Source organism: Ochlerotatus camptorhynchus, unplaced genomic scaffold (assembly GCF_037179485.1).
Source record: "Ochlerotatus camptorhynchus isolate MF236.1 unplaced genomic scaffold, CSIRO-AGI_Acam_v1.1 ptg000370l, whole genome shotgun sequence".
Taxonomy (NCBI): Eukaryota; Metazoa; Arthropoda; class Insecta; order Diptera; family Culicidae; genus Ochlerotatus; species Ochlerotatus camptorhynchus.
The window spans coordinates 3,399,362-3,415,721 of NW_027040858.1; the positions used below are offsets into that span (position 1 = coordinate 3,399,362).

The window sequence follows — 16,360 nt, forward strand, 5'->3', positions numbered from 1 at the left end:
ATACCTGGATCGTTCCCTCTGAGAGGAAGCTTTTCATCATGTTCAGCATCCGACAACGTATTCTCCATGACCTCAGAGTGCGGATTATGCCGCCCCGCCAGGTGGTGTCGTAAGCCTTCGACAGGTCCAGGGATGCTATCAGACAGTGCTCGTATGTGCTTAGAAGCGTTCTCTCGAGCTCGGAAAAGTACGTGTCGGTGCCTCGCCCGGCACGGAAAGCGTGCTGTCGTTTGTCGAGTCGCCCGCTCGACTCTAGCTCGGTGATCAGTCGTCGATTTATGATGCGTTCAAGCAGCTTCGCCATGCAGCTGGTGAGCGAGATTGGACGGAACGCAGCGGGTCCGGTATCGAGAGAGTTTGGCTTCGAAATGGGCACCACGATTGCATTTCGCCAGCTGGTGGGAAACTCTCCACTACGCCAGATCCGGTTGAGCAGCTCTAGCAGTGTCATCTTCACGGACAAAGGTAGACGTCGAAGCATTGGGTACCCTATCATGTCGGGTCCTGTCGAGGCAGCTCACCCTTTCTCGAGAGCCCACAGAAGTTCGCTTAGGGTAATGTCGCTGTTGTACACGTCGTCCATTTCCGCCGCTTCGTTCGTGAGGATGACCACGCAGGAATAGAAACTGTTATCGGGAAATGGTCACTATTGTACGTGTCCGGTAGGGTTCGCCATGTGAATCTGCGAGCCACACTCTCGGAGCAGAAGGTCAAATCGATTGCAGAGGTGTTGCCTGTGGCCGGGTCGATGCCAGTGGGTGAGCCATTGTTCAGAATTACCAGCCGATTGTCCAAAGTAGCTTCGGAGATGAAACGGCCGAGCGCGTTCACTGTTTGTGATCCCCATGCTAGATGATGAGCGTTGAAATCCCCCAGAAACATGATAGGACCTTCCAGTAGGTCGAGTAGATCACTCAGCGCATCCTGACACTGTGTTGAGCTCGGCGGGACGTAAATAGAGACTACAGTTATCTGAATCGGTGTGTGGATGCGCACAGCGACCAGGTGTAAGGAGGTGTCTACTTGCAGTCGCTCGAAAGATATGCCTTCTCGGACAGCAAGACCAACCCCGTGTTGCCAGTAGTGCGTGTTATTGGATTCCAACAGTAGCGTGTAGTTCTTGCCGATGTAGTCTGGTGGTGTGACAGTCTGATTCACCTTGGTCTCCTGGAGTGCGATGATGTAGGGTTCGAGCTCAGCTATGAGGAGTTTCAGTTCGCTGATGTTGCCCCTGAGCCCACGAATATTCCACTGAAGTGCGAAGCAGCCACCGTGGTAACTGATACTAGCTGACCGTGTGATGGACGACGATAAGGATAGTGATGGTCTTCGTGTCGGTGGCGGGTCGCTTGTAAAAGTGCAAGGTGCCGCAGTAATCGGTGCTGGTAACTCTATCGATTCAGGACTTCCCTGTGGGACGCTTGGCCCCACAGTGCCGGCTGCAGTCGAAACCATTACACTAGTTTTTCCAATACCGACAACAGCCGGCACTGGGGAACGAGTACTTGAAGGACTTTCTCCGGGATATAGCTCTGGTGGGGATGTAACATGATCTGTAAAGATATTGGGCACGGCAGTACCTTTTCGCGGTTGTATCGTGATGGGACTGACCTGTGGGACGTCTTGCCCCACAGTGTCAGCCGTTGCCGAAACTACAACACGATTTTCTTCCCAAATTGCCGGCAACAGCCGACACTGGGGAAAGACTTTGTGTAGTATCGTTGCTTGCTATGGTGCTGTCAGGCGTTGAAATCCATGGAAGAGCTCGGAGTGAAGAGAGTGACGGGGTGCTGTTGATTTTGGTTGCTCGTGTAGGGCGGCCAGGGCAAAGAAGGGATACACCTTCTCCCTGCCGTCTATCCCAAGTTTCCAGTGTCGTGGTTGTGTCGTAGTCTCCATCGGCTACAGCGGCGAATTCACCATCAACGGGGTGGAGAAAGACGTCCCGGATGGTTCCTTCAGCCTGCTGTACTGGCGTTGGAAGGAGTACTTCACTTTCCTCACTTTCAAACCGATTACCTTCGTTGTCAGTATTCGTGCGTAGGTCATCATTGTTATCAAAACGTTGTTGTGAGATGGGGTTGTCAAAACTATCAAAAGCGCTTGTATTGGCTGGCGAATTTTTGATTGTTGTGGGTAAAAAACGAGGTGGTATTATGATAGGGTAGGTGGTATATTGTATTATCGCTTCATAATCGACCGCAGAGGGGGATTCCCCATCAAAGGGTTGGGGTAAGACGTCCCGGACGGGTCCTCCGGCCTGCTGCGCTCTCTCCAGTGAGAGTGAAGGGGGTACTACACTTTCCCTCCCTTCAAGTCGATCGTTGTTGCTGTCCGGTTCGCTTGTCAGGTATGAATTGCTGGTCGGTGTTGAATGTACGGAGTAGTTTTCCTTATCGAAGATGCTGGTTAGGGGGCGTTTCTTCGATCTCAAACACCTAATCGATTTCTATGGAGTCCTGATCGGCTGTACCTTCTTCTTCTGCGGGTTTCTTCAACGGTGGGCTTTGACGTCCAGGCGAGCTGTTGTTACTTCTGTTGTGCCTTTTCTTCTTCTTGCTGTCACGGGGGTCCGTTGACGCTGGCGATTTGGTCCTGAGCTGCATTGATGTTCCGGCTACCTGGGACTCGGCAAGCTTCCTACCGGCGGATTGGCTTCGTTGAATCGGGGCAGGCGGTGGCGGCATTGATGTGTTCTGCTACGATTGCGACTGTTGAGTTTGACGTGGGCCAACAGTTTATCGATCTTCTCGTCCTTTTTCTTCATCGCGTCAAGCAGCTGCGTTATTTGGTTATCCTTCTCCTGCATCTTCTTTTCGAGTTCCTCCAGCTTCTTGCGGTCGGCAGTCTTCTGGGCTGCAGCTGTGGCGTAATTCTCTAACCCTGATTCAATTCGCTTTTTTAATGGCAGTGTCGATAACTTTTAAAAATTAAAAAAAAATCAGGAAGACCAGAGAACTTTAATGCTGATGTAATCTTCAAGAAAGTCCAACGACCTTCAATTATTCTCATTATAATCAGGGAAATTCCCAGCACTTGATGATCAGAGAACTCCAAAACAGCCCCTTATTTCAGGAAAATTACAAGAACTTTTAAGGAATTTTGAGGAATTATGGCATATTCCTAAGTGCATTTCAGGAACGTTCCGAAAAATTCAGGGAAATTGCGATGTTTTTAGGGATGTTTTATGAATATTAGGATAAATTTCTGGATCATTAGAACATCCCACAGGAATCTCTTTCTTCCGGAATTATGTTTTTCTTTGGACTGTTCCGACTTTCTTCAGATGTTTCTTCCAATCTACCTTAGGAAGTTTCAGCCATCGTCTCCAGGAAGTTCAATTAATTCTCCCAGAAATTTCTTTCGTCTTCTTCTGGAAATTTGACCATCAGCCAATGGTTTTTTTTTTGTTCGACTTCTATTGAAAGGCTTTTCCGAGCTTCTTCTGGCTTTTCCTGGAAATGGCTACTTCTGGAAATCTAATTCGGGTTTCCGAAACTTTTTCTGGCTTCCTTTGGATGTGACATCCGATTTTTTTTCCGATAGTTTATTTAAGTTTTCGCCACAAGTTTCAAAATTCGTGTCTTGGAAGTTTCCTGGATGTTTTTCCAGCTTTTCTCGAACTTCATCCAAGAGAGTTTCTTTCGTCTTTCTTTGGATGTTTTTTCAGCTCCATTCAGAAGCTAATTCAAACATTCCCCGGAGTGTTTCTTCCGGAAATTTCCGATCATAGTTCAAAAGCTAAAATTTTGCTTTGATTAACGGCTTTCTCAGTCTTAAACACTGCAACGACTACGATGTAATCTGCCCGACATTTCGGCCATGGGTTGTAGCTTTTTTCAAGGGAAAATATTATTTGCCGTTATTGTCAATAGTTTAGTCGTTGTTGTTGCTGATTTTCCATATTTTGGTTTCATTTAATGATATTTAAGTGAAAAAAAAACTACTTGGTCACAATTTCGATCACCATCACCATCACCAAATTAAAGAGTGTTTAAGACTGAGAAAGCCGTTAAACAAAGCAATTCCTCTCAAGTCCAAGTCGTGACAATTTTTAAAAAAAATTGCTTTCAAAAACGGCAAGCATATAAGATTAATTAAATATAATTTTTTAATACCTTCGATACCGATAAGCTTTAAAACAATCTGGCAACGCTGGAGGGCATAAAGAGATTAGTGACGTTTAAGGCACGCACACTACACTGAACCAAATCACCCTCCATTTATAGAATCGGAAAACAATCGTCGCCTACCTCGCATAACCTGAGAGGGAGCCGAGACAATAGAAGCACTTTTATGAACCAATTTTCTGTCAAACGCGAACCAGCGCTTGATTTGTGGGGCGAACGTATAGAACGCGAGAATTTTCACAACATTGAATCTATTTTCTTGTATTTTGACAGTCGACTGCGTGGCCGATAATGAAATAGTTTTTGCACGATTGAAAGAAATTTATTATAATTCTAGATAGAGCTGGAATTAGGGTGTAACTGCTTTTGTAAACAATGACTTCTCTCGATGATTTCTATGACGCTATGACGCCCATGTTACTGTGTATTGTTCTCAAAGTTCTGTGTAAAGTTTTCCTCAATCGGACGACAGCAGGCAGGATTCCGTGCTGGAAGATCCTGTGTGGACCATATTGTCACGCTCCGCATCATCTTGAAGCAGGTCAATGAGTTCCAAAAGTCCCTGTACTTGGTATTGACTATGAAAACTTTCGACCGACTAAACCACGAAAACTTGTGGGTCGCTCTGAGACGCAAGGGAGTCCCTGATAAGATCGTCAACCTCATCGAAGCGCAGTACGAGGCTTTTTCATGTAGAGTGTTGCACAACGGAACTTTGTCTGATCCGATTCGGGTAATCGCGGGTGTGAGGCAAGGATGTATATTATCACCGCTATTGTTCCTCATCGTAATCGACGAGATCATGGTTGGAGCCGTTGACCGTGTACCGAACCGTGGGTTGCTGTGGCAGCCTATTACCAACAATCAATACGAAACTAACGATTTTAAATTGGCTCACTACTTGACTAGCCTATTGGTCCCAAGCAAACCATTAACGTACCCCATTCTAGTCAAAATCCTACTACTACACTATGTTTGTTTTGATTCGTTATGAAAGTTTGACAGATAAAATGAGGGATTAGTGGATTTTCCTATGTTTCGAGGGGTGAATCGATTAGCTTGGGACCGAAGAGAGTACCAGAGCTGAACCAAAAAGTTGAGCACGTTATTTCGGGATCTTCTAGTCTTAGAGTTACCTCTATGCTATTACTATGGAGCATCTCAACGACTTCGACTTGGCTGATTATATTGCGTTATTAGCACAACGGCGCTCTGACATGCAGAGTAAGCTCGACGACCTTGTGGAACGCTCCACTGAAGCAGGTCTAACCATCAACGTCAACAAGACCAAATCGTTGGATGTCAACACGGAAAACCGTTCCAATTTCACGGTAGCTGGGCAGACAGTGGAGAAAGTCGAAAGCTTCCAATATCTTGGCAGCCAGATAGTGTATGGAGAACGAATCAGATCAGTCGACGCACCAAAATTCGAATTTTTAACTCGAACGTATGAAGTCTGTGCTGTTATACGCCATTGAAACATGGTGTGTATCAGCGCAGAACACTCAGAAGCTGCAGGTGTTTATCAACCGATGCCTGCGGTACATAATTCGTGCCTGGTGGCCCCACAATTGGATCACAAATTCCGAGCTTCATCGATTGTGCCATCAGATAGAGACAGAAATTCGTGAACGGAAGTGGAGGTGGGTCGACCACACACTACGACGGAGCGGAAACGAAATCTGCAAGCAAGCACTGGACTGGAATCCAGCAGGACATCGCAGCAGAGGCAGACCCAGAGGCTAGTGGCGGCGGAGCCTAAACAGTGAAATTAAGAACGTTGACCGAAATTTGCCTTGGACACAGGTCAAGGCCAAAGCTAGAGTCGGTGTATAATGAGTCACGCCAAGAGAAAAACAGTTGAACTCGCATCACGGTTTTCGAAAGATTCCAATTCTTTTCACTTGGCAACAGGGGACTTCTACAACAACTTCAAATGACTTCTAGCGAGAGAAAAAATACTGCGGCTGTAGTAAATCATTATATCAGTGATTTTGTCAAAGCATCTTAACAAAAAATAGTAGAAATTCTCATTTCTAATCATTACCGAGCGTATCCCATGACAATTTAACGCTCACTGCGTGTTTATGCTCATTTCTTCGATTATATTTTATATTTTATTGCAATACCTTTCGTGAACCTTTCATAGCATCGTAATGTTTATTTACTTTGCACGATAGGTAGCCGCTTTGACAGTTCAATAGGTAGACTTGGCTTCACTCTTGGCGTGACTCATTATACACCGACTCTAGCCAAAGCTAGTAATCGCCCAGGATGGAAATCTTTCCCAAACCCTAATAAAAATAACCATAAAAGAGAGCTTAACGACGTGTTCGGGGTATCATCCAAACCATTTGTGGGATAGTTTACCCATCCGGGATACAGTTCGTTTATGGTATTTGTTTATTAGGGAAGGCCCTTTGCACACCTGGAGGTGCGCAGGATCGTTAAGTAAGTAATTATGACGCCCACGCTAGCCAACTTATTATCGAAAGAAGTAATTGTTTACAAAAGCTGTTACGCCCTAATTCCAGCTCTATCTAGAGAATTTATTCATTTGAGCAATCACATTGCAAAAATCTGTGTGTGTGGCACATAAACGCTATATGCACATTTTTTTAGTGTTTTGCTATGCGTCACACATGACGTTGGCATAAGTAAATACACATGGCGTTCATGTGTTGTTTTAAAAATGAAATTTATTTGTGAAATCATATAAAAAAAAAATCTTTGCTCTTCTATCAGCGTTGATTTTTGTCCAACAAAAGTACCTTCTCTTCCAGTGTGCCGCATTTGGATTGGTAAAAAATGTTACTCGGTGAGTGATACATAATAATCGTGTAGAGAAATGTATGCACGCTGAATGTAAACAAATGCCATCAGATTGTTATTGTTATTCACGCTCGTTCAATTTCACTCTAAAGATAGTTACTTTTATTCAGTTTCATATTTTTATGATGTCAAAAACTGAGGAACATCAGTTTAGCAAAGTGGGTAACATTTACTCTAATTAAATTTAAATGCTACTTTGCTCACTTTTGGGTAAAGTGTTCAACTCAACACGGATAACAAATTATAGCAGACGCAATTATTTTTCCGGTCAAAATAACTATATTGTTCAATTGTTTTAGAGATAACCCGAAACTATAGTTGATTTGACTATATATAGAGGACAACAACTATAGTCCATAGTTGGCTCCTCGGTTGGCTCAACTATATTTTTCAGTAGATGAACAAATGTCAAACTTCAAAATACAACTATGCTTTAGTTGATTCAAGAAAACTATTGTTAGGAAAGCAAAATTTTACAATATTTATTAAACGAACTGCTCTTCATTATCGACATATTAAGGAAGTTTGTTTTGCTTCTTTATCGATCTCAAAAACACGACTGCAAAATCATAAAAAAGTGAACAAGAACATTCAACTTAGATTTGAACCGTGTTCATCTGCGTGAGAGCCAGCTATCTTATCGCCTGATCTACGCATCACAAGTCAAAAGTATGTGAATTTATGATGATCACTTGAAACCAAATTATATAAATAAATTACATTTGACGGTTGTTATAATTGATCAAAGTTATAGTTGAATTGAGTATAAGATGAACAGTTGAATCTATTAGGTAGATATGATTGAGTTGACGGTCAAATTAATGTTGGAATAACTATAGGTTTCTTTCAAAAAACAATATTTTTCCATCTGAAAGTAACTATTAGGATTGTTATCTTAACTTAACGAATTTGTTCTCCGTGAAAACAGTCATAAACGTCCGAGAAGATTCGATGCACTCCGGAATCGAAAGTAAAGTCCCACAAAAGTGTTCAAAGTGTGAAATATTCTACGTTCAGTGAAACTTCGGAAATATTAACAGTAGGTAAAATTAGACGAACTATACGTTGTATTCGGGGTACTCGTATATTTGTTATAGGTCAGATAGCAGAGTAGTTTGTCTCCTTTTCTCCGTCTAATGTTGTCACAAACGGAGGAGCAAAATCACCCAACAGGGGTAGTAAAGTGTGGGAACCCAACGTTGAGTATAATCATACCTACTTTTGGGTTCCGGCGCTATAAATACGAGATGAGCGAAAAGAACTTATTACATTCTTATCGTGTAATAAAATAAAACTCTTACGTTTCACTTCAAGCCGAGCTTCAAGCAGGGTCTCGATAACATTTTATAACACATCCTGAATAATTTCAAATTAATCAAAACTGAGTTACTTTTACTCAGTAGAGCTTATGTTGCGAAAACCAGAACTGAATAAATGCTTCTCAAATTTTGACAAATATGCATCCATTCCTTAAAAATGAGTAAACAACATGGGATTACTCACTTTACGGTAGATCCACTTTCAACGAAAATGAATGGAATGTTACTCACTTTTGAGTAACATTGAACGAGCGTGTTAAAGTTTGCATATCTGGCAGAGCAATGATATCAATATTGTTCTTCTAAAATTTAAATTTAAATTTAATCTAAACTTAAAATATAAAATGCTGTAACATTGTTACAAGTATTTACATTCCAGAGTTGTGCCACTGCCACTGTGCAACCGCTGAATCAAGCCTGTTAAATATCCAAGCCAAAAATGATCGAATGTGAAATCTGTCTTGAGGAGTACCAGGAAGGTGATTTGGAGCTGCATCGGGAGATGTGTGTGCTACGGTTGATGTTCCGATGCTCCCTATGCCACGGGGACTATGTGAGCAAGGAAGGACTGTGGAATCATCTGGATTTGCATGAGGTAAGAAGAGATCAATGAAGAATTCGTTTTATGAACGATCCATATCAACATGGTGTTTTCGTCAAAAGATTGCAGATGAAAGTAAGGAATTGCACTATCAGGAAATAAAAGCAAAACACAAATTACATCAATGTGTTCTATGTAATGATCAACGTGCTTATTCCGAGAGTCTTTACTGGAAGCACGTCCATGTAAGTATTCCAATACAAATGACATAGTATATAGTAGGTATGTAGAATAATTGGATCGTATTGCAGGACGTTCACGATGGCTTCTTTGTGCGGTGTTCTGATTGCGGGGAAAACTTTCGATCCGAAAAGCTTAAGAGTGATCATGTCTTTAGTCACTGTAAGGCCAGGGATCAAACGGTAGCCTCGGACTTTATTGCCCCGGAAGAGAAACCAGTTCCTATGATAGTTGGAAATACGACTTCTGATGCTGATCATTTGAAACTATCGCTGGGAGAGCAGAGCAGTAATGCAAATGAAGATCTTAAAAATGTAGGACCCTGTACCAAATGTTCCCACTGTGGAATAGAAGAATCCAGTGCTTTTACACTAGCTCGTCACATTCTAATCCACCATGAGGCAGTCGCTTGTGATCTCTGTGGAATTACTTTACCCAGTCTTTCCCAGGCTCTGCAGCATAAGGTTTGTAAACTGAGATTCGTCTGTTCTTAAATTTCTGTGTATACTCTAATGAACTGCCTTTATCGTTCAATACAGTCAACGAAGCACAAGACAGTGACGTTCAAATGTTCACATTGTTTGATGCAGTTTACCGGGAGAATGCACTTTAAAAATCATGTATCCAAATGTGAGAAAAAGACAGTTCCCTGTGAGATTTGTGGTAAAATGTATGAAAATGTAATTTCTAGCCAACATAGACGAAACGGTTGCCGTGTATACAAAATGAGCAAAGAGCAAAAGCAGAATAATTCCGAGACATCGCCTCTTGGTAAATCCCAAACAAAATGTTACTACTGCAACGAAGAGTTTCCCAGTCCAGGGCAATTCTATCGTCACTTGCAAATTTGCCATGAGCTGACCAAATGTGAAATCTGCGGAATAACTATTCTCGGTATATCAGCAAACAGATATCATAAGGTTTGTTGCACTCGTTTTTACACAAATGCTCTCAGGCTTAATTGCATTTTCAAATTGTTACTTGTTGCAATCAGAAATCATTTTTAAGAAGTTGAATTCTTTGTAGTTATTGTATTTTATCATTGAATAAGCACTCATGACACGAAATTTCATATTTTCATTAGACAACAATAGCTGGTTAAGGTTGCGTTTTAACTTAAGATCAGTAACAGTATTCCGTACGACTTCTATGCACTTTTGGCTACTTTGTTGTCTTTCAATGACATTTTTTACACAGAGAAGGGTGTAGTTGATATCGATGTTTAGATAAAATATAATAACTTTCAGTTCCTTTTTTGTGTCTGCAAAGCCTGATTGCAACTTTATCTTTGACATATTGTTATACAGTACTCATTATACAATGCAGATACAATCCCACACAGAACCGAAATACGAGTGTCCAACTTGTGGGACAAAGTTTCACCGCAAAACAAAATATGATGCACATTGGTTACTGTGTGAGCAAGGGATGCATTCATGTAAATTATGTGATCGCATGTTCAAAAGAATGGGCACACTCAATCGGCACACTATGCTATATCATCCCGATGAGAGCAGTTTGGAAAATCTGCAAATGGAAATCATAGCAGGCGAAACTACGATATCGGCACGTGATGATCAAGGACAATCAACGGTTAATCCATCCTCCAAAGATGATGATTCAAGTGGGTAAAGTTTGACTTAAGATAGAAAAACGAATAATTACGACGAAATTGGTTCTTTTGCAGATTCTCAATTGAATGAGCTTTCATTGGATAACTTGAACGATGATGACTCAATGGATAGCCAAGGGATCGACAAGGAATCAGAGAGATGCAAAATCTGTGGCGATATTTTCCCTAGTTACAAGCAAGTCAACTATCATATGGTACGTTGGTTAAACAGACGTTTTTGTCATCTCTTTGTAATACTGTTTCCAATTAATTTCAGCTGATAAAACACATGGAAGGAAAGCTCCAATGTCCTCACTGTCCGAAGAAATTTCACTTTAAAGAGAGGCTCCAAAAACATTCTTCATGTTGTGCACGTTTAAAATATTCATGCAAATTGTGTGGTGAAAAGTTCAAATACCTAAAAAGTTTAAAGAAGCACAAGAAACGAGTTCATCGTGGCAACAAACATAAATCGAAAGCGAAAATTGAAGACGCTGATTGCACTGCAGAGCGAAAGCAGAAGAGAGATGCGGCTCATGGGATGACTATTTGCATCGTTTGCAACATGACGTTCGCCAGTATTGATGAGCTCATAATACATAAGGTGTGTATGGTTATAAATGATTAATATTCTATTTTTGTATTTATTTAATGTCTATTTCAGCTAACCTGTCCTAAGCCCGCTAAAGAGCACGATGATTCTCAATGTGGCGCAGAGGAAGAGAAAGTTCAAACTGAGTCCACGAATGTTCCGCAAGGTAAGAATATTGAACTCACCCTGAAAGACAGCAGTGACCCACAAGAGGCGGCAGAGAATCCTTCGAGTAAAGCATCCCGCACCAAATGTTCCCACTGTGGATTACAAGAGTCTAGTGCTGCCGCCCTAGGTCGTCACATTCTAGTCCACCATGATCCAGTCGCATGTGATCTCTGTGGACTTACTTTGCCCAGTCTTGTCCAGGCTCAGCATCATAAGGTTTGTAAACTGAGTTTTGAATGTTCTTAAATTTCTCTACACTCCAATGCCTTTATCGTTCAATACAGAAAACGAAGCACATGTACTCGAAGCTCAAATGTATACATTGTTCGATGCGGTTTCCCGGGAGATTGACCTTAATAAAGCATGTATCCAAATGTGAGAAAAAAATCATTCCCTGCGAGTTTTGTGGTAGAATGTTTGAAAATGAAGCAGCTGTTAAAAACCATTGGCGCGTCGTTTGCCGTGCATATATAAAGAGCAAGGAGGAAAAGCTGAAGAATACCGAGTCGAGTCTATGCGATGAGAGTGATTCTCCATCCGGAATGGAGAAAATTGCACCGCCTCTTGTTGAAAGCGGCTTATCCCAAACAAAATGTTACTACTGTACTAACAAAGAATTGTTCAGTCCAGGGCTTTTAAATCATCACCTGCAAATAAGCCATGAGCTGACCAAATGCGATATCTGCGGAATAACTATTCTTGGTATATCACCGTCCAACAATCATAAGGTTTGTTGCATTAATTTTTGTCAATTGCTATCAGGTTTGATTGCACTTTCAAATTGTTTCTGTGATTATATTGTTATGTAATCTTCATTGTTTAATGCAGAAAAAATGTCACCTTGAACCGAAGTACGAGTGCCCAACTTGTGGGGAAAAGTTTCACCGCAAAACAAAATATAACGATCATTGTTTTCTGTGTGAGCATAAGATGTATTCATGTACATTATGTGGACGCACGTTCAAACAAGCCCACTCAATCAAATTCCATAATAAGCGATATCATCCAGGTGAGAGCAGTTTGGCAAATCTACAGATCGTCCAAGATGAAGAACTAGTCCAGAAAAATAATAGGTATTCATGTAAATTATGTGGACGTACGTTCAAACAACCCCACTCAGTCAAGCGGCATAGTAAGCAATGTCATCCAGATGAGAGCAGCAATGATCTGCAAATGGTTGGTGATGATCAAGGACAATCAACGGTTAATCTATCCTCCAAAGTTGATGTTTCAGGTGCGTAAAGTTCGATTTAATATAGAATAACGAATAATTACGAAGATATTGGTTCTCTTGTAGATTCTCGATCGAATGAGCATTCTTCGGCTAATTTGAACGATGATGACTTAATGGACAGCCAAACTATCGAAAAAGAACCCCGGGTGGTTCCAGAGAAACCCTCGCAGCCATTGGTTGATAATGCATCAAAGCATCTATTTTCGTGCAACATCTGTGGCATTAATTTTTCTAGCTATTACCAAATCAATTATCATATGGTACGTTGGTTAAATTGATTTTTTTTTCTTTGCAATACTGTTTTTTTTTTTAAATTCTCGTTCATTTCAGGTGACAAACCACACGGAAGCAAAGTTCGAATGTCCGCATTGTTCGAGGAAATTTCATTTTAAAACTAGATCAGAACAGCATGCGGCAAGTTGTGCCAGCTTAAAACATTCATGTGAATTGTGTGGTCAAAAGTTTAACCTCCTCAGCAGAGTAGAGAAGCACAAAAAACGAGTTCATCGTGGTGACAAACATTTAGGCAACGTGAATATCGAAGGCGCAGTTTGCACTGAGCAAAACGGTGTCGAGAATATTAATCTTGATTTGGACATTAAAGTAGAGGAAACAATGCTGCAAGAACAGGAATATCAAGTTACAAATGAACAACCAGGGAGATCGTCCGCCACAGCTTTGGTAAGTGGTATTCGTATAGCGTAATATAATAACAAGCGTAATAACCAATGTGCAGCTGTTTGGTGTCAAAGTGTTTTTATGTTACTTCATACGCGATTTTCAGAGTTGGTTGGAAATGCTATCTAACGTAAAGCTTTAGTGTGATAATTCATTAGCTAGAGAATGGTCTTAGAAGAGGGTAGGTGGATAGTTCCGTTAGAGTACGGCAGTATGAAAATTGAATAGAAGTTGAAAATGAGCGAAGGGCCATTAATGCGACAGCACAAAGTCAAACGCACACCTTTTGCCTAACCCGTACGATGTACGCGGAGATTTGAATTGTGGTGGCTTGCTTAACGGCGCCACCATGTCAAATGCGAGCACATTCTCAAGTAAAACCTTATTTTCGAAGAATATGATTGTGAGTGTTATCTCTGTTTGTCTCTGGTTTTACTAAAATTGCACTAACTTCCGACAGCTCAAAACTACACTACATGAATACTATGAAATTTGGACTGTTGATTGATAAACTATTCATTGAATAGTTTATCAATCAACAGTCAAAATTTCACCTCTCAGAAATCATTGGGTCCAAAAAATGCCTCGGCCTTATAAAGGGATAAAGGGCCAAACAATGAAAGGCCATAAGAAGAGACGAGTTATTGTGGCCCTCGAAAACTAAAAAAAAAACTAAGGCACATTTCAGGTCGTTTCAAACCAGAAGATATAGGCCCTTACTACGGGTGTTTACTTCACGGTGAATACGAGTGAAAAAATTGTCACTTCATTTCGTATTCACCGTGAAGTGACACCCGTAATAAGGTCCATATACTCAAAGATTGGTATTTTCGGCTTCAGTCTCAAATAAATTGCGTTGACTACTATTCGATCATCGCTGATGTTTCGGTCCTTTTATGGGACCTTCCTCAGTACTCGCCGATGATCGAACGAACTATCCAGGGTGTTCGGTTACTTACTTATCCTGGTCAGACATCCCTCAGGATTGCACCTGCATCACAATGTTGCGCCAATTCACTCGGTCCGTGGCTGCTTGTCTCCAATTTCTTGACCGTCCCACACTTCCAAGATCCTGCTCCACTTGGTCTAACCACCTTGCTCGCTGCTCGCTCCTCTTCGTCTTGTACCGGCCGGATTCGAGGCAAACACCATTTTTGCGGGATTGTTGTCCGGCATTCTTAAATCGTGTCCCGCTCATCGTACCCGTCCAGTTTTCGCAACTTTCTGGATACAGGGTTCGCCATAGAGTTGCGTCAGCTCGTGGTTCATCCTTCGCCTCCAAACAACGTTCTCACATACCCCGCCAAAGATGGTCCTAAGCACTCGTCGTTCGAAAACACCCAGTGCTTGCAGGTCCTCCTCGAGCATCGTCCACGTCTCGTACCCGTAGAGAACTATCAGCGTCTTGAACATGGTACATTTAGTACTGAGGTGAAGCTTACCCGACCTCAGGGTCTTGTGGAGTCCGTAGTAAGCACGACTTCCGGCAATAATACGCCCACGAATTTCTCTGCTGCAGTTGTTATCCGACGTCACCAATGATCCGAGGTACACAAATTCATCCACCACTCATCCCACTCATCCCCGTCGATTGTCACGCTTCTGCCTATGCGGGCCCTATCCCGCTCGGTTCCTCCAGCTAACAGATACTTTGTCTTCGACGTATTCACCTTTAATCCAACCTTCTTTGCTTCACGTTTCAGCCTGGTGTACTGCTCCACCACGACCTGAAACGTTCTTCCGACAATGTCCACGTTGTCAGCGAAGCAGATGAACTGGCTGGACTTATTGAAGATCGTGCCCCGCATGTTGAAGCCCGCACGTTTCATAACACCTTCTAGCGCAATGTTGAACAAGAGGCAGGAAAGACCATCGCCTTGTCGAAGTCGTTTGCGAGTTTCAAACGAGTCCGATAACGCAGCGCTGTACACCATCCATCGTAGCCCTGATCAGTCTGGTCAGCTTCCCGGGAAAACTGTTCTCGTTCATAATCTTCCATAGCTCTTTGCGGTCAATTGTATCATAGGCGGCCTTGAAATCGATGAATAGGTGATGCGTAGGGACTTGATAGTCACGACACTTTTGGAGGATCTGCCGCAACGTAAAAATTACGTCCGTTGTCGGCTTGATAACTTCCCACAAATCTGCTTGCTAGCGGCGATAAACGGCGAAAGATGATCTGGGAAAGCACTTTGTAGGCCGCGTTAAGAATAGTGATCGCTCGATAGTTCTCACATTTTAGTTTGTCGTCTTTTTTATATACTGGGCATATTACCAACAAGCAAGTTACCTCTATGATATTACCATAGAGGTTTTTTTTTCTTAATTTTTGTGATTTTTAGCCGTAGGCTAGTTCATCACATTTGATAGTAGAAGGTGAGGCTTAAGGCCTGCCTCTAAGGAAACGTTTCAGTCTAACATTAACGTAACGTAAAACTGGCTCTGAAACAACATTTAAAAAAAAAACTTAATGTAAAATGGGAGTTACATCGGGACTGTGGTGAGGAATGGATACGCGAACAAGGTAGAGCTCCACCGTAAGAGACAGTGCCCCAGTCCGGCAGAGATACCCCGACGACAGGAAAATAGGAAGGTGGAAGAACACGGACAGCGCAGCCAACGACAAGAGTGCTAGATTTGGTTGTACAGGTGGGCGTCCTTCAAGAAAGCAATCAGCGCAGCCAGCGTCGAGGGGTCGTTGCCAAGTAGCTCCCTGATGTTCTCTGGGAGTCGGTGTTGTTCGCGTAGCCTTTGAAACTCTGGGCAGACACACAGCACGTGTTCCACCGAGGCAGGGATGCTGCAGATTGGACAAACCTTGTGGAAGGGTGCCCCACCAAAATTGTGGGAAATCCTAGCATGGCCGGTCCGGAGTCTTGAAATGATCCGTTGGTCCTTGTACGCTTTCTTTGATCTTTATCAGGTAAGTGGTCCGCGACTGAAGCCATTCCTCCTGCCAGGCTTCCATGATAATATTCGCGATCCAACGCTTGACGTCTACGAGTGGTACGTTC

General features: G+C 42.4%; 1 protein-coding gene across 2 annotated transcripts in view; it reads left to right on the forward strand.

The window, feature by feature from the left end:
- LOC135710078 (zinc finger protein 761-like) overlaps positions 1–16,360 on the forward strand; it is a 96,350-nt gene that overhangs the window by 69,709 nt on the left and 10,281 nt on the right. The window contains exons 1-12 of one of the 2 annotated variants that reach the window (XM_065232546.1): positions 8,569–8,876; positions 8,945–9,067; positions 9,134–9,526; positions 9,602–9,982; positions 10,389–10,686; positions 10,750–10,889; positions 10,952–11,278; positions 11,339–11,650; positions 11,719–12,162; positions 12,263–12,668; positions 12,732–12,928; positions 12,999–13,349. In XM_065232546.1, the coding sequence (XP_065088618.1) occupies positions 8,721–8,876; positions 8,945–9,067; positions 9,134–9,526; positions 9,602–9,982; positions 10,389–10,686; positions 10,750–10,889; positions 10,952–11,278; positions 11,339–11,650; positions 11,719–12,162; positions 12,263–12,668; positions 12,732–12,928; positions 12,999–13,349 (3,528 nt within the window). In that variant the 5' untranslated portion in view covers positions 8,569–8,720. Of the gene's footprint in view, positions 1–8,568; positions 8,877–8,944; positions 9,068–9,133; positions 9,527–9,601; positions 9,983–10,388; positions 10,687–10,749; positions 10,890–10,951; positions 11,279–11,338; positions 11,651–11,718; positions 12,163–12,262; positions 12,669–12,731; positions 12,929–12,998; positions 13,350–16,360 lie in introns of those variants that run through there. The other variant, XM_065232545.1, reaches the window with a different exon arrangement.